This window comes from Bos grunniens, chromosome 8 (assembly GCF_055505025.1).
Source record: "Bos grunniens cultivar Pamir isolate PY7600 chromosome 8, Bosgru_T2T1.0, whole genome shotgun sequence".
Lineage (NCBI taxonomy): Eukaryota > Metazoa > Chordata > Mammalia > Artiodactyla > Bovidae > Bos > Bos grunniens.
This window is the reverse complement of record NC_141172.1, coordinates 9,066,491-9,092,319: the sequence shown is the minus strand read 5'-3', so window position 1 is coordinate 9,092,319 and position 25,829 is coordinate 9,066,491. Positions and strand designations below refer to the sequence as shown.

Below are 25,829 nucleotides of genomic sequence, written 5' to 3'. Positions count from 1 at the left end.
GTCTTTTTTTTTCTTTGTACTTTCTTCCCCATACTTTGTATGATTTCAGACTTTTTTTAAAATGTATTAGTACTTGTTTTATGGTCTGATAACATGATCTAACTTGAAAAATGTTCCGTATCCACCATGGAAAATGTCTATTCCACTGTTGCTGGGTGATGTGTTCTGTTAGGTCTCAGTGGTTTAAAGTGTTGTTCAAGTCCTCCATTACTGAAAATGTGTACTGAAGACTCCAGCTCTTATTGCAGAACTAAGTCTCCTTTCAAGTCTGTGCATTTTTGCCTCAGATACTCTGGGACTCTGTTGTTAGGTGTGTATATATTTTTATCAATTTGTGACTATAGCCTGGTGGACCATACTCTATGGGGTTGCAAAGAGTCGGACATGACTTAAGCAACTTAGCACAACTGTGTCACTTAGCATAATGTCCTCAAGGTTCATCTGTGTGGTTGAAGTGGTGTATAGGTAGCTTTCCTCCTTTCTTAGGACTGAAATATATTTCAGTGTGTGGGTTTTTTTTTTTTTTTTAACCCATTACCCGTTGACAGACACTTAAGTCATTTCCATATCTTGGCTCTTTGAATAATGCTACCAATAAATATGGGTGTGCACATATCTCTTCAACAGCCTGTTTTTATTTCTTTGGGGTATATATCCAAGTATGGAGTTTGCTGGATAATATGGTAATTCTAAATTTGGGAGGAACCTCCTTGTGGTTTTCCATAAGTGGCTGTACCGACTTCCACTTCAATAGTGGTATATATAAACCCTCCTTTTTTCTTGGTATCCTCACCAGCACATGTTATCTTTTGTCATCTTGGTGGTGGTCGTGCGGCTTTGACTTGCATTTCCATGGTGGTTGGTGGTGGTGAACACCTTTTCATTTACTTATTGACCTTTTGGATGTCATCCTTGGAAAAAAGGATGTTTCTTTAGTTCTTCTGCCCATTTTTAAAATCAGATTGTTATCTGTTTTCAGCTTGTGTGAGTTTTGATATATTTTGGATAAGAACCCCTTATCCAATATGTGGTTTGCAGATACTTCCGTTCTGTAGCTTGCCTTTTCTTTTTGCCAGTTATTTCTTCCGCAGTGGAGGCTTTTTAGTTTGATGCAGTCCCATATGTTGGCTTTTGCTTTAGTTGGCTGTGTTCTTTGCCTGTGGTTCCCTTATCTCCTTGAAGGTAATTAATAGTTGACTTTGCCTAGTAATTCGTGTCTAAGGTACCTCACGCATAGTTTCTGTCAGCTTCTCTTCTTCTTGTGAATGAGCCTTCCTCTCCTGTCTTTGGTAGTGAAAAAGTGAAAGTTGCTCAGTTATGTCCAACTCTTTGGGACCCCATGGACTATACAGTCCATTGAATTCTCCAGGTCACGATACTGGAGTGGGTAGCCTTTCCCTTCTCCAGCGGATCTTTCCAACCCAGGGATCAAACCCAGGTCTCCTGCATTGCAGGCGGATTCTTTACCAGCTAAGCCACAAGAGAAGTCTTTGGTATGCTTTTTAGAACCACACACACTCAAGAATAACAAAAGTCAGATTCTCTCCTTCCTCAGGGATTGCCCTTGAGGGCTGAGTCATCCATTTGTATTTTTTTCAAACTGTTTTTGCAAATTCAGTATTCTTTGTTGCATGTGGTCACTGAAATTTCTGTTTCATTATCTCTGCAGTGGGCCTGTCACCTGATAGGGATTTCCTTAAAATGTCTGGACCTTAAAAAGACAGGTACTGGATTTGTACCAGTACCTACTGTAAGATCTTCAAATCTTAAACAGATACTGCTACTGTCCACTCGCTCCAGCTGGCCACTGGAGGGTGGTAGGTGGTTCTCTCTGCTGCCCTCCTACCAAATTCAGCAGCTTCTCGCTTCATCAAGCACCCCCCTGGTTGCTGTAAGTACCTTATCAGGTTCTGGTGTCCCCAGAACCAAAAACCAAATAGTTGGCTTTAAGTGTTTTTCCAGCTACTGGTTATTTCAGTAGAGGGACTAAATTAGAGAATTTTCTACTCTACCATTTTCCTTCTTAAAATCTACCTTTTTTAAAAAAGACTATAAATAGAAAGGATCCTTCTTCCTAGCTGGTCTTTAACATGGCAGTCTTTAACTTCTGCAGAAACACACTGATGATCTGGGGCACGAACAAAGTAGTGGGAAGGATCTGTGACCTAGCAGACTTTCTGTGCTGGTGGGAACAGAGCCACTGACTTGAACTGGATGATTGTAGGCCCTCCTGTGAAGTCATCAGACTCCCTGTGAAGAATAAACCCAAGAGCAATGGGATAACCCTCCAGCATCACCCTATTTTAAGTTACCACAGTAGCTTCTGTTTAGTCTCTACACCTGCTTTATAAGTTCCCTTGTTTTATTCTTTGTTCATTTTTACTTTGTTATTTTGGTATAGTCATTTCAAAACAGGGGAACATTTAGGTTGCTGGGTAACCGATTGAATCTCCTCTCCTAGGATACTCTCTGTATGTATATGTTCCAAGATACTCTCTGATGGAGAATAAATGTGCTGTGTTAATGACTTGTGATAACCAGCTACTTTGAAGAGCTAAGATTATATGTGGGTAACCTACTAAGAGTTTCTTTTTAACAGAACAGGGAAAAAAAATTATCTTTGAAAGATGCAGGGTCATTGAGTTAATTGGCTCCTTTTCAGCCAAAAGAAAAACGTTTTCAAGCAAAAAAGGAAAGGTTCAAAAGAAAAACCTCTCCCCAACTATGATATCAGTGTGTATTGTTGAAGAGCGAAATATCACCATCCTGCTAAGAGATCAATGAGATGTAATAAAATCTCCTTTCAGTAGCAAGTAAATGAAACTAATGAATACATTTTCCTTGCATTAATGGTGCTAGTCATATATCAAGCACTCGATAAATGGTTGATTAATTGAACCCAAAAGCAATTAAAAGTTTTTTGGGTTTGTTTTTATTTCACTGATTTTTTTTTTTTCAAATTAAGTGATCATGAATCATTATCTCAATCTTTTCTATATAATCAGGAAAATCAGAAATTTGAGTATCAATGGATAGATTGAGCATATTTTCTCACTTTTTCCAACTTTGGCTCTAGGAATATGATGTGGGCTCAATTTTAATTCAGTAAAACACAAAACTAGCTGTGAAACACAGCCCCATGTAGTAAAAAGACAAGGTAGTAAAAAAAACAAAAGTAGTGTCAAAGAGCAGGAAAGAACTTCCAGGTTTCTAATTAATTCTCTTTCTTCAAACATGAAAATATCTACATTATTCAGTTCAGTCGCTCAGTCATTTCCAACTCTTTGTGACCCCATGGACTGCAGCATGCCAGGCCTCCCTGTCCATCACCAACTCCCAGAGCTTACTCAAACTCATGTCCATCGACTCGGTGATGCCATCCAACCATCTCATTCTCTGTTGTTCCCTTCTCCTGCCTTCAGTCTTTCCCAGCATCAGGGTTTTTCCAATGAGTCAGTTTTTCACATCGGGTGGCCAAAATATTGGAGTTTCGGCTTCAGCATCAGTCCTTCCAATGAATATTAAGGGCTGATTTCCTTTAGGATTGACTGGTTTGATCTCCTTGCAGTCCAAGGGACTCTCAAGAGTCTTCAACACCACAGTTCAAAAGCATCAGTTCTTTGGTGCTCAGCTTTCTTTATGGTCCAACTCTCACATCCATACATGACTACTGGAAAAACCGTAGCTTTGGCTAGACAGATCTTTGTTGGCCAAGTAATGTCTCTGCTTTTTAATATGCTATCTAGGCTGGTCATAGCCTTTCTTCCAAGGAGCAAGCGTCTTTTAATTTCATGGCTGAAGTCACCATCTGCAGTGATTTTGGAGGCCCAAAAAATAAAGTCTGTTACTGTTTCCAGTGTTTCCCCATCTATTTCCCATGAAATGATGGGACCGAATGCCATGATCTTCATTTTCTGAATGTTGAGCTTCAATCCAACGTTTTCACTCTTCTCTTTCACTTTCATTAAGAGGCTCTTTAGTCCTTCTTAGCTTTCTGCCATAAGAGTGGTGTCATCTGCATATCTGAAGTTATTGATATTTCTCCTGGCAGTCTTGATTCCAGCTTGAGCTTCATCCAGCCCAGCATTTCTCATGATGTACTCTGCATATAAGTTAAATAAGCAGGATGACAATATATAGCCTTTACGTACTCCTTTCTCGATTTAGAACCAGTCTGTTGTTCCATGTACAGCTGTAACTGTTGCTTGTTGACCTGCATACAGATTTCTCAGGAGGCAGGTCAGGTGGTCTGGTATTGGCATCACTTTAAGAATTTTCCACAGTTTGCTGTGATCTACACAGTTAAAGGCTTTGGCATAGTCAATAAAGCAAATGTTTTTCTGGAGCTCTCTTGCTTTTTTGATGATCCAACAGATGTTGGCAATTTGATCTCTGGTTCCTCTGCCTTTTCTAAATCCAGCTTGAACATCTGGAAGTTCTTGGTTCATGTACTATTGAAGCCTGGCTTGGAGAATATTGAGCATTACTTTGCTAGCATGTGAGATGAGTGCAATTGTGCGGTAGTTTGAGCATTCTTTGACATTGCCTTTCTTTGGGATTGGAATGAAAACTGACCTTTTCCAGTCCTGTGGCCACTGCTGAGTTTTCCAAAGTTGCTGGCATATTGAGTGCAGCATTTTCACAGCATCATCTTTTAGGATTTGGAATAGCTCAGCTGGAATTCCATCACCTCCACTAGCTTTGTTCATAGTGATGCTTCCTAAGGCCCACTTGACTTCACATTCTAGGATGTCTGGCTCTAGTTGAGTGATCACACCATTGTGGTTATCTGGGTTATAAAGATCTTTTTTGTATAGTTCTTCTGTGTATTCTTGCCACCTCTTCTTAGTATCTTCTGCTTCTGTTAGGTCCATACCATTTCTGTCCTTTATTGAGCCCATCTTTGCATGAAGAGAAGAGCTCTCTAGTCTTTCCCATTCTATTGTTTTCCTCTATTTCTTTGCACTGATCACTGAGGAAGGCTTTCTTATCTCTCCTTGCTATTCTTTAGAACTCTGCATTCAAATGGATATATCTTTCCTTTTCTCCTTTGCCTTTCACTTCTCTTTTTTTCTCAGCCATTTGTAAGGCCTCCTCAGACGACCGTTTTGCCTTTTTGCATTTATTTTTCTTGGGGATGGTCTTGTCATGAACCTCTGTCCATAGTTCTTCAGGCACTGTGCCTACTAGAGCTAATTCTTTGGATCTATTTGTCACTTCCAGTGTATAATCATAAGGGATTTGACTTAGGTCATACTTCAATGGTCTAGTGGTTTTCCTTACTTTCTTCAATTTAAGTCTGAATTTGGCACTAAGGAGTTCATGATCTGAGCCACAGTCAGCTCAAGGTCTTGTTTTTGCTGATTGTATAGAGCCTGTCCATCTTTGGCTGCAAAAAATATAATCAGTCTGATTTCAGTATTGACGATCCGGTGATGTCCATGTGTAGTCTTCTCTTATGTTATTGGAAGAAGGTGTTCGCTATGACCAGTGTGTTCTCTTGACAAAACTCTGTTAGCCTTTGTCCTACTTCATTTTGTACTCCAAGGCCTAATTTGCCTATTACTGCAGGTATCTCTTTTCTTCCTACTTTTGCATTCCAGTCCCCTATAAAGACATCTTTTGGTGTGTTAGTTCTAGAAGGTCTTGAAGGTCTTCATAACCTGTTCAACTTCAGCTTCTTCAGCATTACTGGTTGGGGCATAGACTTGGATTACTGTGATATTGAATGGTTTGCCTTGGAAATGAACAGAGATCATTCTGTCATTTTTAAGATTGTACCCAAGTACTGCATTTCGAACTCTTTGCTATAAAGTCTCCTCCACTTCTTCTAAGGGATTCTTGCCCACAGTAGTAGATATAATGGTCATCTGAGTTAAATTCACCCATTCCAGTCCATTGTAGTTCACTGATTCCTAAAGTGTTGATGTTTACTCCTGCCATCTCCTGTTTGACCACTTCCAATTTACCTTGATTCATGGACCTAACATTCCAGCTTCCTATTCAATATTTTCTTTATGGCATTAGACTGTCCTTCCATCACCAGTACATCCACAACTGGGTGTTGTTTTTGCTTTGGCTCCATCTCTCATTCTTTCTGGAGTTATTTTTCCACTTTTCTTTAGTAGCATATTGGGCACCTACCGTTATTATTAGGCCAGAGTTTTTCTTGCCTTTAAGAAGTCCAGGAGATAAAACCCAGTATATACTCAAAAGAGGAAGAAATTGTTTAATTGATCAAACATTTATTAAGTCACATTGCAAATTTCATGTTCTTTCTATGTCCAGTTGGAATCTCTAACCCAAGTTTCCCCATTTCCATATGCATGAAAGATTGATTTATTTCCCCCTTTAAATAAGCATTCATGTAGGTCAAATAACTTAATCTTACCTCTGTTTTTCATTTTTAAAAGTCGACAGTAAGCTGTAATAAGTAGACAGCAAAGTCCATTAAGTGCTAAAAAATGAATTGTTTAACCAATCCTCATTTAGGTCAAGAACAGAACATCCAATACCCTTGTTAACCCCACCCAGTCTTAATCCCCCTCTCTCCCCTTGCTTTCCTCCTTCCTCCAGGAGCCTCTTTTTTCCTATTTTCTTGGGTGTTTCTTTATATTCTATTCGTAATTATGAATCATTTATATATATGTATAGTTTTGTGTTTAATTTTAGAAAAGTGAGATCATTTTGGTGCATTTTGTTCTGGTTATTTTGGTGCAGCATTGTGAGATTGGGTCACATGGTTTGTGGCTGCGTTCATTCATTTTCATTGATTTGAATTGGCAGGATTCCATTATACAAATATCTCACAATTTACCTGTCTTACTCTTGCTGGATATTTGGTTATTTTCCAGTTGGGGTGGCCCATAAACACACATCTGTTTGGAATATATACCCAGGAATGACATTGTTGGATTTCAGGGAATATATATGTTCAACTATAAGAGTCTGCAAAGTAGTTTTCCGAAGTGCTAACATTTTTCACTTGTATTAGAATGTCAGTTGTTCAATATGATGTGTTTTAATTTACATTCATAGTTTTAATTTATATTCCCTGATGACTAATGAAGTTGACTACCTTTTCGTAAGCTTATTGGCTATTCAGATGTTCTTTTTTCTGCAGTGTCTGTGTATGAGATATATTTTTTCAAAAATCTATAAGATATTATTACTACTATTATAATTACTGTTAGGTACAGTCAATATTCATTTAGATTTACTAGTGTATTTACCACTTTCTTTGTTCTTCAGTCCTTGCTGCATCTAAGAGTAGTTTATTCACCTTCATTGATATGTAGGATTCCATGATGTAGATATATGAGATGGCTGGATGGCATCACTGACTCGATGGACGTGAGTCTGAGTGAACTCCGGGAGTCAGTGATGGACAGGGAGGCCTGGCGTGCTACAATTCATGGGGTCGCAAAGAGTCAGACACGACTGAGCAACTGATCTGATCTGATCTGATGATGTAGATATTATCACAATTTACTTGTTTTACTGCTGATGAGTATTTATTTGGGTAATTTGCCAATATTGTTTTCTTTGTACCTAAAGAATTTATTTTAGTAAAATTCTTCTGGTAGCAAATTATTTTAATTTTAATTGTATGAAATATTGTATTCTGGTTATTCTTGAAGTAAGTTTCAGTGAGTATAGTATAGGGCTTGCATTTTCTTTCAGTTCCTTGAAACTGTCTTCCCACTATCTTCTGCAGTCAGATATCTGTCTTTGAGGATCTTCTCTGGCTGCTTTTATGGTTTTTTTAAGTATCTTTATTTTTAGATTGTCTTTATTTTCCCTAGTTTTACTATGATTCTAGATATGCATTTCATCTTCTTGGGATGGCTTAGGTTTCATTGAGTTTCTTTAATTGGTGGTTGACTTTTTAAGTTCCAAGTAATTTTCATTCTCTGATTCTATCCCACTGTCCCCACCCCGCCCCCCTCAACATCCTGGGACTCCAGCTAAACATGTCAGACCTACTCACTGTATCCACTGTGTCTCATGTCCTGTACCCCCACCCAGTTCTCTAAATTCTCCATGCTTTATTATTGAAGTTTGTTCTGACTTAGTGACTAAGCAACAACAGTACAAAGTTAAGTCTTGTCAGACTCTTGCAGCCTCATGGCCTGTAGCCCACCAGGCTCCTCTGTCCATGGGAAGTTCTAGGCAAGAATACTGGAGTGGGTTGCATTTCATTCTCCACTTTACTAATTAAGTCTAACCTACCATTAAATTCATCCATTGATGCCTTAGTTCTTAATTCTCTGATTTCTGGTATCTTTTTCAACTCTGTTACATCATGTTTTGTAGTTTCTTGTAGCTTTTAAACATTCTTAACTCCGGCATCTATCTCCATGTATGTAGTAAGCAGAACTTTTCTACAATCTGTGTCAGATAATTTCAAATGTAGAGTCTCTGCAGTCTCTTTCCTTTTGTTGTCTTGTCTTGATCTGTACCTACCTCACTGTTTTATTATTTGCTGAGCTTTTTATGAGAGAATTTGCTCTCAGGAATACTTTGAGACCTCGATGATGGGTGCTTCTCACCTTCCTTGTACCGTAGAGACAGCTCTTCGTAGAGGGAAGAGAGATACAGGGTGTTGTAGCTGATGCCTCTGGTAGCCATGTGCCTCCTCCCATTCTACTTGCCTCCAGCCGGCCTTTGTGGATCCAGCTGCCCTTTCTGGGTTGGCATCACCACTGAGGCAGAAAAGGCTCTACTCCCTTCTCAGAGCTCACATATTCTCCCTATTTCCTGCCTGATCATCAATAGCTGTTGGGTATTTTTCTAGTGGAAGCATTTTTAGTTTTGTGTACATTTTTTAATTATCTGCAGCTAAAACGTTGGTCCTAGCCATTTAGTCTGCCATAAGCCTGAAGTCACCTCTTTTATAAGCTTAAATACTCCTAGGGCTTCCCCAGGTGGTGGTAGTGGTAAAAAACCCACCTGCCAATGCAAGAAAACTTTAGAGATGCGGGTTCATTCCCTAGGTCGGGAAGACCCCCTGGAGAAGGGAATGGCAACCCACTGCAGTATTCTTGCCTGGAGAATCCTGTGGACGGAGGAGCCTGGCAGGCTACAGTCCATGGGGGTCTCAAAGAGTTGGACACAACTGAAGCGACTCAGCACACACTCCTGCCTGGTCTCCTCATCCAGTAGCGTCTAGTTCCCATCAGTGTTCCATCTTTGTTGCTTTCTTCCCCCAAACCTCTATATCATATGTGTCTTCATTTTAAAAAGGGTGACCACATTTGTCAAGTTATTTCAACAGTGCACCCTTCCCAGTAGCTCTCACATGTGTACGAGCCACGTCTGTTAACACAGGCAGGCAGTACAGAACTATGTTACCAGAACCCTGTATGTGATTATTCTGTTTTTTGCTGAGCCCTTGTTAGTGAAATGGAAATAAACCACTATATAAAACAAACATGGCGACCTTATCAAACAGAGGACAGCGAGAAACTGGACACAGAGAAGGTAAGGTGATTGCGACAGGTCAGCCGTCCTTTCCATGCTGGAATAAAAATGGATGTGCTGTTATCAGGGCTGACGAGACATTCACAGCCGAGCACAAGGGAAGCAGGGTCGGCATCCCCCACAACACAGGCGCCTGGGCTCCTTGGGAACACGCCATGGAGTCAAGCTGGCTCTGAATTGTGGTTCCTGTACTTCCCAGTTGTGTGACCTTGAGTTAGGACGCTTTCTGCATCTCTCGTGCTTCCCAGGATAGTAATCTCAGTCTCGTTGGTGTGTGTCGAGCATCTAGCGTGCATGCCTGGTGTGGATGTAAGGGCTCCAAACAGAGCGGCCCTCCTCTAGCTTTGTACTCTACAGTCACTCGGCTCTACAGTCGTTGCTGCTTTTATTTTGAGATGGAGTTAGTCAGAATTGTGATTGTGTAACTGATTGTGATTCTGACAAGCGGGGTTGAGGCTCATTTCCTGCTTCTGACTTATTTTCTCTTTTAAAGGAAAAATGTGTTTATTTTCATCTTCTAAGCTTCACTCTGGTATTGGATTTACCCTTAGAGAGAAAGGGCTGTAGTAACGTGGAGAAGCAGAGTGTCGCAGTCTAATCAGGTATCACCTTGATTAGTTGACTTCTTTTGCCTGCTTCCTCTATTTATGTAAAAATAGAATGCATTTTTTTTCTAATGCATATCAGTAGAATTTAAGGGCTTTACCTGGTGGTGCTAGTGGTAAAGAATCTGCCTGCCAATGCAGGAGACTCGGGTTCAGTCCCTGGGTCGGGAAGATCCCCTGGAGAAGGGAATGGCAACCCACTCCAGTATTCTTGCCCGGAGAATCCCATGGACCGAGGAGCCTGGCGGGCTACAGTCTCTGGGGTCGTAGAGAGTCAGACACGACTGAGCACACATAGCACAGAATTTGAGTAAACAGGTTTGTTCCATTTTCATCTTTGATTTCACCTTTTTACGGCTGTGTGATTCCCTCCCTCCCCCTTTATTAAACAGCACTGATCAGCTCACAGTTAAGCTGCTCTGTGGCCAGTGGCTGAGGCAGTTGGCCTGTACATTTTGGGTAATTTCCTCTCTTTCATCAACACTTAAAGTAGCTGAAACCGTGTTAAGCTAAAATGGTGCACATCTTTCAAAGAAAGGGAGAGGTGATATGGAAGCAGAGGCATTTTTATCCACCTTGAGGGGCTGGAGGCTCGAAGGCATCTGGTGTCATTTCCTTCTCCAGGGGATCCTCCCAACCCAGGAATCAAGCCTATGTCTCCTGCATCGGCAAGCAGATTATTTACCACTGCACCACCTGGGAAGCCCCTGCAGCCCCAGGCTGAGGGTTTAATCAAAGGACACTGCTGGCTCTGGGTGGGACGAAAGGAGCAGAGGGCGGTCAGGTCAGTACTTGGTGGGAAAGCTGTTTCTGCATTGTGGCCTCTGGGCTTATTGCTCCAAGGCCGACTGCCAAGAGCACCCAGCTCCCAGTAAAGCTGGGGGAGATGCCTCCAGTTCGTGGACTGCCCCCTCCTCCCTGTCCTTGAGGCTCTGCTGCCAGCTGTGGGCTCTGTCAACCAGGCTCCCTGAGGACAGCTGCACAGAGGTCACCTCTGCTCACCCCCCAGCCCAGGGACTGGCAGAGCCGCACGCAGGCCACCGGGTAGAGAACTCGCTTACTTTGGAGACAGCCCGTTGCCTGTCTGTCCTCAAGGGCAGAAGCCTGTGAGACAGCTGCCCACGTCAGTCCAGGAGCTCGGCTGACGTCAGCTGTGAGATGTAATTGCTTTTTCTTGGCTGTCTCGCAAGAGGAAAGTTACTGTGACGAGGAGCCTTGCTAACCAAGGAGAGCAGAAGGGGCAGAGCGTGGCCTCCACCCACCGCAGTGATGGTGCGTTTTCCCTTCTAAGCTGGCTGAGAATGCTAATACTTTTGCCAGCCCGTTCTGCAGAGGGTAGAAACAGAGGAAAATCTTTCTTTCAAGAAACAGGAGGCACAGAGAGATACAAATAGGGAATATTTTTGTTTAAGTAAGAGGTGAGAGTCCAGGCTGGCTAAAGGTCAAACTTCTCTCCCCAAAATACTGACAGCTTCCCTGGTGGGCCAGAAGTAGGCTTCCCGTCTCAGTGCTACTGATGTTACTGAAAATAAGGATCGGAGCTTGAAATGTGCTGCTGCTGCTAAGTCACTTCAGTCGTGTCCGACTCTGTGCAGTGCTATAGACAGCAGCCCACCAGGCTCCTCCATCCATGGGATTTTCCAGGCCAGAACACTGGAGTGGGTTGCCATTGCCTTCTCTGTGAAAATGTGCCTTTCCTTCAAAAAGGTACATAGCAAGCAAAGCCCGAATGTCTCTCCTCCCTCGAGTTGGTAATAGTTTCCAGGCCCCGTCTTCTGTATTAGGGCACAAGTTGGGAACCGGGGAGTCTGTATGCTCAGTGGGACTTTTGTTGTTGTTGCGTGGGGTCTCAGTTACAGCGAGGGCTTCTCTCTCGTTATGGCACGCAGGCTTAGTTGCACCATGGCATGTGGGATCTTAGTTCCCTGACCAGGGATCCAACCCACATCCCCTGCATTGGAAGATGGATTCTCAACCACTGGACCCCAGGGGAGTCCCTCAGTGGGACTCTTAACTGAGGAGTGCTGAGTTGTACTCCAGTAAAGCTGTTCACTGACCAGCACACCTGGAGTGTTCCAGATCATGGAACTTTGTGGTTGTCCAGGGGTTGTTGAATCCTGTGCTATGTGTAAGGAGCAGCTTCTCCATCACCTCTACAGCTATTTATGGTAGACAGATGTAGGCTGGGGCATGCTTGGGGAAGTAAAGCTCTCTGACCAGCTGCACATCTTCAGTCTGGTGGACTGTAGCCCACTGGGCTCCTCTGTCCATGGGATTCTTCAGGCGTGAGTACAGGAGTGGATTGCCATGCCGTCCTCCAGGGGATCTTCCCGACTCAGGGATCGAACCTGCATCTCTTACGTCTCCTGCACTGGCAGGCACATTCTTTACCATTAGGGCCACCTGGAGAGCCCTCAATCTGGTTATAACTGGTAACACACACACACACACACACAGAAGTCGCTCAGTCATGTCTGACTCTTTGCGACCCCATGGACTATAGCCCATCAGGCTCCTCTGTCCATGGGATTTTCCAGGCATGAATACTGGAGTGGGTTGCCGTTTCCTTCTCCATAACTGGTAAAGAAGATGGTAAAGATTACCATCATTTGAAAGAGGAGATTTAAACTTGATTCCAGTGACTGAGCTGAGCAGAATCAAAAGGAAACATTGAATCTATCTTGTGACTTCATGTAGGTAGGAAGCTAGAAGCAACAGAAGCCTGATGGAGGGGTTGATCATTGTTGAAGCTGGGTACTGGGTATTTGGATGTTCAGTCTACTATCGCCTCTACTTTTGTTGTTTGTCTTAAGCCCATGGGAAATGACATCTGTTTTGTAAAATTAGAAGTATAAAAAGCTAACCTCACACCAGTCAGAACATCCATCATTAAAAAGTCTACAAATAATGAATGCTGGAGAGGATGTGGAGAAAAGGGAACCCTCCTACACTGCTGGTGGGAATGTAAGTTGGTGCAGCCACTCTGGAGAACAATATGGGGGTTCCTTAAAAAACTAAAACTAGAGTTACCATATGATCCTTCAGTCCCACTCCTGGGTGTATATCTAGAGAAAACTAATTTGAAAAGATACATGCAGCCCAGTATTCACTGTAGCACTATTTACAATAGCCAAGACATAGAAGCAACCCAAATGTGTGTTGACAGATGGACGTATGGGGAGTGTGTGTGTGTGTACAAATACACAGTCACTCACATACATACAGTAGAATATCAGCCATAAAGAGAATGAAATACTGCCATTTGCAGCAACATGCATGGACCTACGTAGATGATCATCCTAAGTGAGATCAGAAAGACAGACAGCACGTCCATGTGCGATTTTAAAAAATGATACAAATGAACTATTTCAGAGAAAACAAATGTGTGGTTACTAAGCGGGGAAGGGATAAAGTAGGAATATGGGATTAACAGATACACACTATATAAGAGAGCTGTCCAACAAGGACCAACTGTACCTCACAGGGAACTGTACTCAACGTCTGTATGTGTGTCTATATAACTGAATCACTTCACTGGATACTTGAGACTAACACGAACTATAAATTAACTGTACTTCAGTTTTCTAAAATATCCAGTTATATTTCTGAAAATTTTAGGGGAAGCTCTATACAGTCAACAAAAACAAGACCAGGAGCTGACTGTGGCTCAGATCATGAACTCCTTATTACCAAATTCAGACTTAAATTGAAGAAAGTAGGAAAAACCACTAGACCATTCAGGTATGACCTAAATCAAATCCCTTATGATTATACAGTAGAAGTGAGAAATAGATTTAAGGGCCTAGATCTGATAGAGTGCCTGATGAACTATGGAATGAGGTTCGTGACATTGTACAGGAGACAGGGATCAAGACCATCCTCATGGAAAAGAAATGCAAAAAAAGCAAAATGGCTGTCTGGGGAGGCCTTGCAAATAGCTGTGAAAAGAAGAGAACCAAAAAGCAAAGGAGAAAAGGAAAGATATAAGCACCTGAATGCAGAGTTCCAAAGACTAGCAAGGAGAGATAAGAAAGCCATCCTCAGCGATCAATGCAAAGAAATAGAGGAAAACAACAGAATGGGAAAGACTAGAGATCTCTTCAAGAAAATTAGAGATACCAAGGGAACATTTCATGCAAAGATGGGCTCAATAAAGGACAGAAATGGTATGGACCTAACAGAAGCAGAAGATATTAAGAAGAGGTGACAAGAATACACAGAAGAACTGTACAAAAACGATCTTCACGACCCAGATAATCACGATGGTGTGATCACTGACCTAGAGCCAGACATCCTGGAATGTGAAGTCAAGTGGGCCTTAGAAAGCATCACTACGAACAAAGCTAGTGGAGGTGATGGAATTCCAGTGGAGCTATTTCAAATCCTAAAAGATGATGCTGTGAAAGTGCTGCACTCAATATGCCAGCAAATTTGGAAGACTCAGCAGTGGCCACAGGACTGGAAAAGGTCAGTTTTCATTCCAATCCCAAAGAAAGGCAACGCCAAAGAATGCTCAAACTACTGCACAAATGCACTCATGTCACACGCTAGTAAAGTAATGCTCAAAATTCTCCAAGCCAGGCTTCAGCAATATGTGGACTGTGAACTTCCTGATGTTCAAGCTGGTTTTAGAAAAGGCAGAGGAACCAGAGATCAAATTGCCAACATTCGCTGGATCATGGAAAAAGCAAGAGAGTTCCAGAAAAACATCTATTTCTGCTTTCTTGACTATGCCAAAGCCTTTGACTGTGTGGATCACCATAAACTGTGGAAAATTCTTCAAGAGATGGGAATACCAGACCACCTGACCTGCCTCTTGAGAAACCTATATGCAGGTCAGGAAGCAACAGTTAGAACTGGACATGGAACAACAGACTGGTTCCAAATAGGAAAAGGAGTACGTCAAGGCTGTATATTGTCACCCTGCTTATTTAACTTCTATGCAGAGTACATCATGAGAAACGCTGGGCTGGAAGAAACACAAGCTGGAATCAAGATTGCCGGGAGAAATATCAATAACCTCAGATATGCAGATGACACCACCCTTATGGCAGAAAGTAAAGAGGAACTCAAAAGCCTCTTGATGAAAGTGAAAGAGGAGAGTGAAAAAGTTGGCTTAAAGCTCAACATTCAGAAAACGAAGATCATGGTATCTGGTCCCATCACTTCATGGGAAATAGATGGGGAAACAGTGTCAGACTTTTTTTGGGCTCCAAAATCACTGCAGATGGTGACTGCAGCCATGAAATTAAAAGACGCTTACTCCTTGGGAAGGAAAGTTATGACCAACCTAGATAGCATATTGAAAAGCAGAGACATTACTTTGCCAACAAAGGTCCGTCTAGTCAAGGCTATGGTTTTTCCTGTGGTCATGTATGGATGTGAGAGTTGGACTGTGAAGAAGGCTGAGTGCCAAAGAATTGATGCTTTTGAACTGTAGTGTTGGAGAAGACTCTTGAGAGTCCCTTGGACTGCAAGGAGATCCAACCAGTCCATTCTGAAGGAGATCAGCCCTTGGATTTCTTTGGAGGGAATGATGCTGAAGCTGAAACTCCAGTACTTTGGCCACCTCATTCGAAGAGTTGACTCATTGGAAAAGACTGTGATGCTGGGAGGGATTGGGGGCAGGAGGAGAAGGGGACGACAGAGGATGAGATGGCTGGATGGCATCACTGACTCGATGGACGTGAGTCTGAATGAACTCCGGGAGTTGGTGATGGACAGGGAGGCCTGGCGTGCTGTGATTCATGGAGTCGCAAGGAGTCAGACACGACTGAGCGACTGAACTGAACTGAATAATTGTATAAATCAGGGAGCTACTGTTTAATAGATATAGACTTTCAGTTTTACTGCTGTAGACTGGATGGTGGTGAGGGTTGAACAACAGTATGAAGCTCCTTAATCCCAGTAAACTGTACAGTTAAAAATGGTTAAAATGATGTTTATCTCATGTATTATTACAGTGCGCCAAAGTACCAAACAAAATGGCTTACACCAAACAGAAAACATTTTTCACAACAGCTTCCTAGGTAAGCAGCTTTAAGATTGGCTACTTCATGATTCAACAGCATCAAAAAGGACCCAGGTTGTCTTCAGCTGCCCACTCTGCCAGCCTCCACCCACCTGCTTCATCCTTAGGCAACTCCCTTATAAGCTACCTGCCCCAGCCAGAAATTTCTTTCTAACAGACTCACAGATACAGAGAACACCCTAGTGGTCACCACTGGGGAGAGGCAAAGTAGGGGTAGGGAACTAAGAGGCACAAAGCACCACGTATGGAATAAATAAGCCAAAAGGATATATTGTATAGCACAGGGCATATAGGCAATATTTTATCATAACTGTAAATGGAGTACGGTTTAAGAATTTTGAGTCACTCTGTTGTACGTGTGCAACTAGTATTATCAACTATACTTCAATTAAGAAAAAAGGAAAATGAATTTCTTTCCAAAAGAACATTCATGAAAAGAGACCATCTAAGAGCAAGAAAGGCTTCCAGAACCATCACATATCACTCAGCATCCCCACTTGAATGTCTTAACAGCCGTTTCACCTGCAGCACGGCCAAAGCCAAGCTCCTGGTGTCCTCCCCACCGCTTCTCCCAGCATCTTTCAGTCTCACTAACTGGCAATTCATTCTTTCTCCAAATCTATCCTTATTCAGCCAAAAACCTTAGAGTCATCTTAGGCCCCTCTCTTCACATCCATCAGCAGATTCTTCTAACTCTCCCTTTTAAGTATTTCAAGATTCCAGCCACTCTTCACCACTATGATTCTGCTTTGAGGCACCTCCATCTCCTACCTGGATTGTTGCAATAGCTTCTTAACTGGTCTCCCTGTTTCTGCCCTTGGTTGTGTGTATGTGTGCTTAGTCGCTCAGTTCGGTTCAGTTCAGTCGTTCAGTCGTGTCCAACTCTCTGCGGCCCCATGGGCTGTAGCCCACCAGGCTTCTCTGTCCATGGAATTTCCCAGGAAAGAATACTAGAGTGGGTTGCCATTTCCTCCTCCAGGGGATCTTTGCGACCCAGGGATTGAACCCTGGTCTCCTGCATTGCAGGAGATTGTTTTACTATCTGAGCCACCAGGGAAGCCGCCCCCTGCCCTTGGTTACTTACTTACTGAACAATACGTGCAGGCATTGCTCCGGGTACTAGCAATTCTGCAGGCAAAACCCTGCCCTCCTGGAACTTTCCTTCTGTTCTCAAAATAGCATTCAGAGCCATCTCTTTCAAAGGTAAGTCAGTCATGTCACTTTTCTGATCAGAATCCTTAATTTATGCTACAGTCTGTGCTTTGCAGCTGAAGTGAGGAAAAGCTCGTTTTAATCTTAGGGGGCCTCTGCCAAACGCTGTCATGTCACAGAGCAAAGTTCAGTTTGAATGCAAACTTTAAAGTGGAAGAAAGGATGACAAAAGTCATTTCTAGCATGTTTGTGTGTTTCTAGAATTCTAGAAATAGAAAGCTCTGTGTTGATGACTTCAGAGACATTTCTGTGATACACTGATCCCTCTGGTAATGGTTTCTTAGCCACCTACCTCTCATCCTTTTTCCTTATTTTGTTGAATTCTTTATATAAACAGAGCTGTCAAAACTCATGGAACATCTATTAAATGGATATACACCCTCATGGGATTTTTTTTAAATTGAACTATAATGTATGTACATGAATAAAGTACAGTGTTTTCAGTATACCATGTAGTTTGTGTGTATGTGTAAGTTCCCATGTATTAAATAACTTCTAACCCAGATCAAGATACACCATTTTCAGCATTCCAGAACACTCCCTTGTTCCATCTGTCAATCCTTATTGTCTTCCAAATATAACCAGTATTCTGACCTTTATCACCATAAAATTAGTCTTGTCTGTTTCTGAACTTTTCATTGATGGACTCATATATCTAGTTTCTTTTGTGCAAAATTAGATCTGCGAGATTCGTCCATGGTGTTGGAGGTAGCTCTAGTTCCTGCTTTCCTGTTGCCGTATTAGTATTTCATTGTGTGAACATCCTGTACTCTATCCATTCTACTATTGATCGATATTTGGATTATTTCCTGTTTTGGATGTTATGAGTATCCTGTCTTTTGTTGGCTATAAGCATTTGTTCCTCTTTTCACTCTGGGAATGTGATTGCTGGGACATAGGACCTGCTTACAGATACAGAACTTCAGGAGATAATGCAAACACTAAATTGGTTATACCCTCTGAGGGGGACTTCCCAGGTGGCGCTAGTGGTAAAAAACCCGACTGCCAGTGTAGGAGACATAAGAGACTTGAGTTCGATCCCTGGGTCAGGAAGATCCCCTGGAGGAGGGCATGGCAACCCACTCCAGTATTCTCACCTGGAGAATCCCATGGACAGAGGAGCCTGGCGGGCCATGGCCCATGGGATTACAGAGTTGGACAGGACTGAAGTGACTTAGCACGCACGCACCTACCCTCTGAGAGGTATGAGATGTCTTCCTGGATCCAGTGGGTCTGAGCAGCCTGACCCATTATTTGTTCATGCTTCTGTCTTCCCCCAGCTCTACCCCAAACCACAGTGTTGAACAGAAATGATGATTAGAACACAAAGACAAGGTGAAATTGTACAAGACACAATATTAGTAATCCTGGGAAATTCTCCAGTGACCTCTTACCACAGGACAATTCTGTTGTTACCTCCATCACATCAATTCAGTTCGGTTTTCATAATACTTGAAAGATTTTGAAAAGGGATGGGAAACAAAACACGATGGGAAGGCTGTTCCTAAATAGCAAATGTTTGGGCTAAAGAATGAGGTTAGACTGGAGAGGGCTAGCAGTGGCCTGATTTCACACACAATATTGATCACTAGGAATACAAAGTGATGAACAAGATACATAGAGCTTCCACCACAGGGGGAGGTCAACCAGCATCACAGTGGTGAGAGCTGTGGGGCAAAGCACTGAAAAGAAGAATGCCAGTGTCTTCCTTTACGTTACACAGAGTAAGACCACAACACTACTGACAGCAGAAGTAGTGTTTCCCACACATCATGTGATTCCATGGCACCAGCTGGGTGGCCTACAGTTAACTCAGTTCTCACACTAGCTCTCTGGAGATGGTGTCAGACCCCACAGGTTACATGTTCGGTCCCCAAGACCATCCCCACTTTGGATGCGAATCGCAAATCTAGGTTGTCAGTGTGCCTCTGACCAACCAGTTCCAGATCAGAGGATCCCACGCCCCTCCCCAGGGTTTAATTCATTTGCTAGAGGGCACAGCATGGGCCAAGCCTGGAAGATAGGTAAAGAGCCAGACATACAGGGAACTTAAAACTTCCCCAAGGCTGAAGCATAGTGTTTCCAGGGAGAATGAAGCTAGAAAAACCATCAGCTATCAGATCATTAGAAGTTTTAAAATACTAACAGCAGCCAGTGTTTCAGAAGAAACAACTCTTTCCAGACTCTTGGACTTAAGCACATCTCAAGGACCATCTCATTTACTATTCACCATCCTTAAGACACAGGTACATTATTACAGATGATAAAATGTAGGTTCAGGGAAATTAAATAATTGGCCAAAGCCACAGCCCTTAAACCCATGTCTAATTGATCAAAAGCCCATACTCTTAACCACTCATATAGATAATTGGAGAAGGAAATGGCAACCCACACCAGTATTCTTGGCCAGAGAATCCCGTGGACAGAGGAGCCCGGTGCGCTGCCGTCTGTGGGGTCGCACAGAGTCGGACACGACTGAAGCAACTTAGCAGCATATAGATAATACCGCATAAACCACACTTTATCCTCCTGGGAGCTCAGCTTCTTATATGTGTTCGTGTTTTATTAGAGAGATACCATTTACAATAATTTCCTCAAATGGAAGTAATATATAGATTCCTTTTCAAGAAGAAAAAGTTTACAGACCTTTAGTAGTTGACTTAAATCAGCTAATGTTCCTTAAAACGTAGGCAAATAAAAAGTCAGCGTAAGTTCCTGGTGCTTAAATTGCTTGTATATCAAAATAAATACACCAAATTAATACCCCCAAAAACCTATAAAACAAGGTGCAAATTAAGTACCACTAATTTAACGTCACTGACATTGTTTTGCAGAAATGGTTGTTCTGGAGGAGTGGCACTGACACTTCTCTGGGTCAGGGCATCGAGGCTGCAGAGACCCCACGTCCCACACCTGTCCTCTTGTTCAGCCTCCCAGGAAACCATGACGCTGTCTGGCTTCACTCGGAGTGTGGAGATCGCACACTTTAGGTCCACCACTCGCCATTCACCTGTAACATCTAAAGCCGTGCTGCGTGGTCCCCACAGGGTTGTAAACCCATCAGCTCTGAAATACAGTTTCTATGCTTTAATGCAACTTGAGTTCAGAATTTATAACAGTTCCAGACTTACTAAAATGAGATTCAGTCTGGAATGGACTTTGGTCTGTGAGTGAGTGGGAGGCTGAAGGAGGACAACTCAGAGGGACTCATGTGCTGGCTGTTGAGCTACTAAGGTTACACTTAGGCTTCCCAGGTGGTAGCAGTTGTAAAGAACCCGCCTAACAATGCCGGAGACATGAGAGATGCGGGTTCGATCCCTAAGTCAGGAAGATCCCCTGGAGGAGGAAATGGCAGCCCCCTCCAGTATTCTTGCCTGGAGAAACCCATGGACAGAGGAGCCTGGTGGGCTATAGTCCATGGGGTCACAGACATGACTGAGTGACTTAGCACACACACAAAGTTAAGCTTAATAGAGACTCTGACTTCTGTTTTTTCTGCTTCTTCACAGGGGTCGGCACCAGGAATTATTACAGAAAGATTGGCTACAGATTGCAAGGTCCATACATGGTAAAGACGCTAGAATAACACCACACCAGTCCACCTGGAGGCATCTCCTCCCTGGCAGGAAACCGATCCAGGATGTCTTGAAAACTCAGCACAGAGGCTGAGCAAAGCAAATGGACCTCCCTGAGCCCCTGGCAGGAGGCTCCCCCTCGCCCTGGAGCCTGGAAACCTTGCTCAGGGCTGGGTCGGGCTTCTGCTGACCAAGCCCATGGAGCCTGGACACTCAGACCCCCCCACACCACCCGCTCCTGCATGTTCTCAAGATGTCACCAGTTTTCAAGGCTTAACTCCTGTATCTAGTTTCTTGGTTTTGCATGAGACTTGCAAGTGACCTAACCGTCATGACTCAGGCAAAGAGACAAAAAGCAAGTTAATCAACTCATTTGGACACCACGATTCATGAACTAAAACTGGCTATGTCACTTAAAGAGTAAACTTAGGGGTAGGTTATTTATGTAGAGTATAGACAAAGAGTTGTGTCGGGATCATGTGAAAGCTGTCAGACGTTGATCTCTGTCCTGTTGCTATAATACGTACGCGTTCCAGCACTAGTTTAAAAACAGCTTTCGTTTTAATGGCAGTCATTGTGGTTCCTGTGCTGCTGTTTGAAATATCTGTGATGGGGAGAGAACAGGTGAGGGTTCAAGCTTGAAACCAGCCTTTCTCAGTTCACTGGCTGCCATCTACAAAGGGCCATTACAGACATCCATTTATTTCAGGATTTTGATTGCCCGTACTTCTCACACTTGACAACTGCTAAACACCGTGGGCAGCACTTTCGCCCAGAGAAGCATTTGGCGTCCCCGTTGGTCTGTCCTGAGCAGGCAGTCTGCCGCACACACGTCTGAGCATCAAGACACAAAGACACAGCCATTCTTCCCTGCATTTTAATTCTTTCAGTTTTAAATGGAGAAAAGGCAGAGTTAAACTCATATATGAAAGTTTAAAAAAATACTGGAAACAGGTCCAAATCTAAAAATAGGAGAAAGATTGGCTTTTTCAAAGCGTCATCTAGGACTGCCTCTCTGTGACTTCCAGGTAAGCTATTAAGGAGACTCAGCCTGGAGAGGGTCTGTTCTTAAGAGCATGGCTTAACCTGCATCCCTGGGATTCAGTGGCATTTTACAAAAAGTTAGAGTAAAGGGAGTTGATTCCTCTAAATGTTTGAAAAATAAAATCTTCAACACACAAGGAAGAATCATATAAGGCTTTTTCTCTCCTCTCCCTGTAAACACGGTGACATTTGCCATGAGTTTACAGGCTTGGGTTTCTTGTCTCCGGCACTGTCCATTTCCTCCTGGGTGCTGTTTGCCATCTTGTTAAAATGCCACCAGGCAAATGGCATCGGCTCCCTTGTCAACTCGCTGCGGAACCGCAGAGGCTTTTCATGAGCGCCGTTTAGGGAATTCAGCTACTTCTCAGTTTTGAGCCAAACTGAGGACACTAGCCCCAGAGACAGCCTCTCAGATAACTGAGAAACTACCTAGAGAAGGATTGTTTTCAGTGCGGTCTTTAGAAGTAACAGATCAGCACGTGCACAGCCAGTCAGTATGGCCTGGACACCTGGGAAAGGAGTCTTATCATTGAAGGAGGACCTGCATGAGCATCACAGGAAGGGGGGCACTTAATCATTATTTTTAATGTGGACACTCTTTACTTCCAATCAGTGTGTCCTTTTCTTTACTAATTAAAGCAGACCTACAATGGATGTCAGATAGGTCACAAATAAGCTGCTCTAGTTAGCATGAAATTCAAGTTCACTCACATTTAAGCAGAATGACTTCCCCTGACCTCCAAAGACTGTTCTTGGCATCTCTGGTGCCTGGCCATTCTAGGGATGTGTGGTCTTGGTCGAATGGACTGCCTCATAAGGAACAGCAGCTAGGCGCCTTGCCTTCAGCCTCAGCATGAAGCCTATAAAGCTGCAGTTTGTGTGTCTGATCTGTACTGAGCAGCTCCTTAGCAATTGGTTTGAGTTTTTGTTAAATCACTTGGGGAGTTTTTTTACTTTTTTAAATCAAGCCCTTATCAAAAACAGACTGAAATCTATTTGCATTAAAAATGAGATTTTAAAAATTCATTATTGCAAAGTAAAAGAGCCTGGTAGAACTCACTGTTTCTCAGATTTGGGAATGAATGTGGATTCCTTTTAAAGGAATAAATTCCTACTGGCCCAGAAGAATCCTGAGAAGTACAACTTAAAAGCCAAAACTTGTTCTATGAAGGCATCTTTCAAATTACAGCTTTTCATTTCCAGAGATTTTTATGGTATTTTTTAAGGTTATCATCTAATTAAAAATGAAATTTGGGGAATTCCCTGTTGGCCCAGTATTTAGGAGTCCGCACTTTCACTTGCCATGGGCCTGGGTTCAATCCCTGGTTGGGGAACTAAAATTCTGCAACTTGCAAGGCTCAACCCAAAAAAAAAAAAAAAAGCCATTTTGTTCATAAAGAACTTAGACCCCTAACCTGATAAAACAGCTCAAGATCTAGGTTCTGAAAACCTGGGCTCCTCTATTAACTCTGAAGCTGTGAGCAAGTCCCCTCCTATTTTTGAGCTGCCCTCCCCTCATTTGTAATGAGAGAACTGCCCACCCGTCAGAATGAACGCAATGTTCTTATGTGATCACATTTGATAAGATGCTGCATAAACCACAACATTCTCTGTATAAACCATCCTCACTCCAGTGAAGTGGCTTCTCAATGGGTGTGTGACCTCGAGCAAGAAAACTGCCCCTCAGCAAGTTTCCTGTCTGTAACATGGATCTGATAACAGTTTCTCCCTCGTGCAGTAGCTGTCAAGAATAAATGAGCTCACATGTGTCTATTTCTTTGATCAAGGCCTGTGGGACATAAAACACACTACAAGTACCGGCTATTATAGCCAATATCTAACAAGTGCAGTATCCTGCCTTTTTTTTTTTTTTTTTTTTGGTATTTACCTATTTAATTACTCATTTGGCTATACCAGGTCTTATTTGCAGCATGCAAAATCTTTAGTTGCAGTGTGCAAACTCTTAGTTGTAACATGTGGAATGTAGTTCCCTGATCAGTCAAACCTGGATCCCCTGCATTGGGTGTGCAGAATCTTAGCCACTGGATCACCAGGGAAGTCTATCTGGCCCATTCTAACATGAGAGTTTCTTACCTGCTGGCAGTAGAACCTGATTTTTTTTTTTTTTTTTGCTAGAATCTCTCAATTTTGCTAGAGGCCAGTGTCAGAAGAATAGCATCACTGGGCTCTGAGGCCTTCTACCTGAGGATGTTCTGACTGGTCCTCTCTCGTTCATGTAAGTCCAGGGTTACAAATTGTCAGCTCCATGCTTTGAGGGACAAGAAGCTAGCTGAGACTCTGCAACAGCAAAAAGCATTTTCACGTATCCCTGTGATTCTGGGGGCTTCCTGGAAAGCTGTCCAGCATCAGCGTGGACTGTGGTCTCTCCTGTGTGTGCACAGGTAGCCATGTCCACTTAGGGAGCCCCTGAGGGAGTCTGGCCACCTTTGGGGCCAGGGAGGACGAGCAGGGCCACCTGTGTGCGTCAGCATGTGTACCAGCTGTACCTCTGTGTCTCATCCTGTGATGGCTGTCCCCAAAACGTAAGCTTATGGACCTTTGAAAGAAACTGATTTTAACATAGACAAATAACATGTGTAACAGGGAGGTTCCTTGTGACTCAGTGGTAAAGAATCCATCTGCCAATACAGGAGATGAAGGTTCAATCCCTTGGGTCGGGAAGATCCCCTGGAGAAGGAAATGGCAACCCACTCCAGTATTCCTGCCTGGAGAGTCCCATGGACAGAAGAGCCTGGTGGGATCCCAAAGAGTTGGACACGACTTAGTGACCAAATAACAATAAGCCTGTAACAAGGGGAAAAAAACTACTTTTTTATGTCCAAATGTACAGCTTTATCTCCTCCCTGTCACTCGACAAGCCTAGAACACCCTTCTGTCCACCTGGAAAACTCCTCCAAGTGGGGTAACTACCATCTGAGCCCCGCCATGTGCTGCTTTGCTATCTAGGTCACCTTCAAGGTCAACACTCATCTCCCTCCTTTAATAAATGAGGACACGGGCTGGTATCTGCCTCACTGGGCCTGAAGTTCCAGAGCCACCACCTTGCCCAGTGCCATCAGCACCAGCCCTGAATATCCACAGATCGTGTATACGGCCACATGCACGGTGCCCATGGAGCAGCCCAGCCCCACAACCCAGAGCTCAGTTACTAAGTGGATTTAGGAGATCCAAACCCGAGTCACCCACTTGGCCTTTCTCACTCCACCCCATGTTTCCCTTTTTAGGGGGGAAAATGTTTCCTGTCAGCTTATGTTTAAAGAGAACGCTAACAAGTATTGAGCAACCAGTCTGCTTTCATATTATCTCAGCCTCACAACAGACAACCTGTAACCGGTTTCTTTCACCAACCAGGTTTTTCCCAAGTGCAGGAAGTGGAAAGTCATGATGTCATCAAGGGAGAACGCAGACCAGAGGAAGGCTGCTCTTTCCATTTAAATGCAAATCGCTGTTTTTCGGTCCCCAAAATTATATATGCTCATTGTAACAGGTTGAAATGAAACAGAAAGGCACAAAATAACCTGACATCTCACCAAGAGACAGCGGTAAGCCCTGTGATGAATGCCGTTTCATGCAATCGCACGTGACCGCACACAACCAATCAGCTTTACACGAAATGGTCACACGGTGCGTGTCACCTCGTAACTGTCTTCACTCCACAAGATGTAACTACCACCACCATCTTCCCGTGTCAGTACACACGGATCTCAGCCAAGTCCTAACCACTGGACCATCAGGAAGTCCCCATCTCATTCTTTTTAATGACTACCTAAATTCCCATTGTCTGCAGACACCACACTTTATTTCATTGGGTCTTTCATGTTCTTTTCTATTCTCACTGTCACAATAGCTAGAATCATC

The 25,829-nt window shown here is 43.1% G+C and overlaps 1 protein-coding gene across 8 annotated transcripts in view; it reads left to right on the top strand.

Annotated features, from left to right (window-relative positions):
* Nucleotides 1-22,087, top strand: part of ELP3 (elongator acetyltransferase complex subunit 3) — a 217,600-nt gene extending 195,513 nt beyond the window's left edge. For 7 of the 8 annotated variants that reach the window (XM_086414852.1, XM_086414847.1, XM_086414848.1 and 4 more), the window contains one exon: nt 20,841-22,087. In XM_086414852.1, coding sequence (XP_086270978.1) covers nt 20,841-20,917 — 77 coding nt within the window. In that variant the 3' untranslated portion in view covers nt 20,918-22,087. The remainder of the gene's footprint in view (nt 1-20,840) is intronic. The other variant, XR_015169438.1, reaches the window with a different exon arrangement.
* Nucleotides 22,088-25,829: the final 3,742 nt, after the last annotated feature.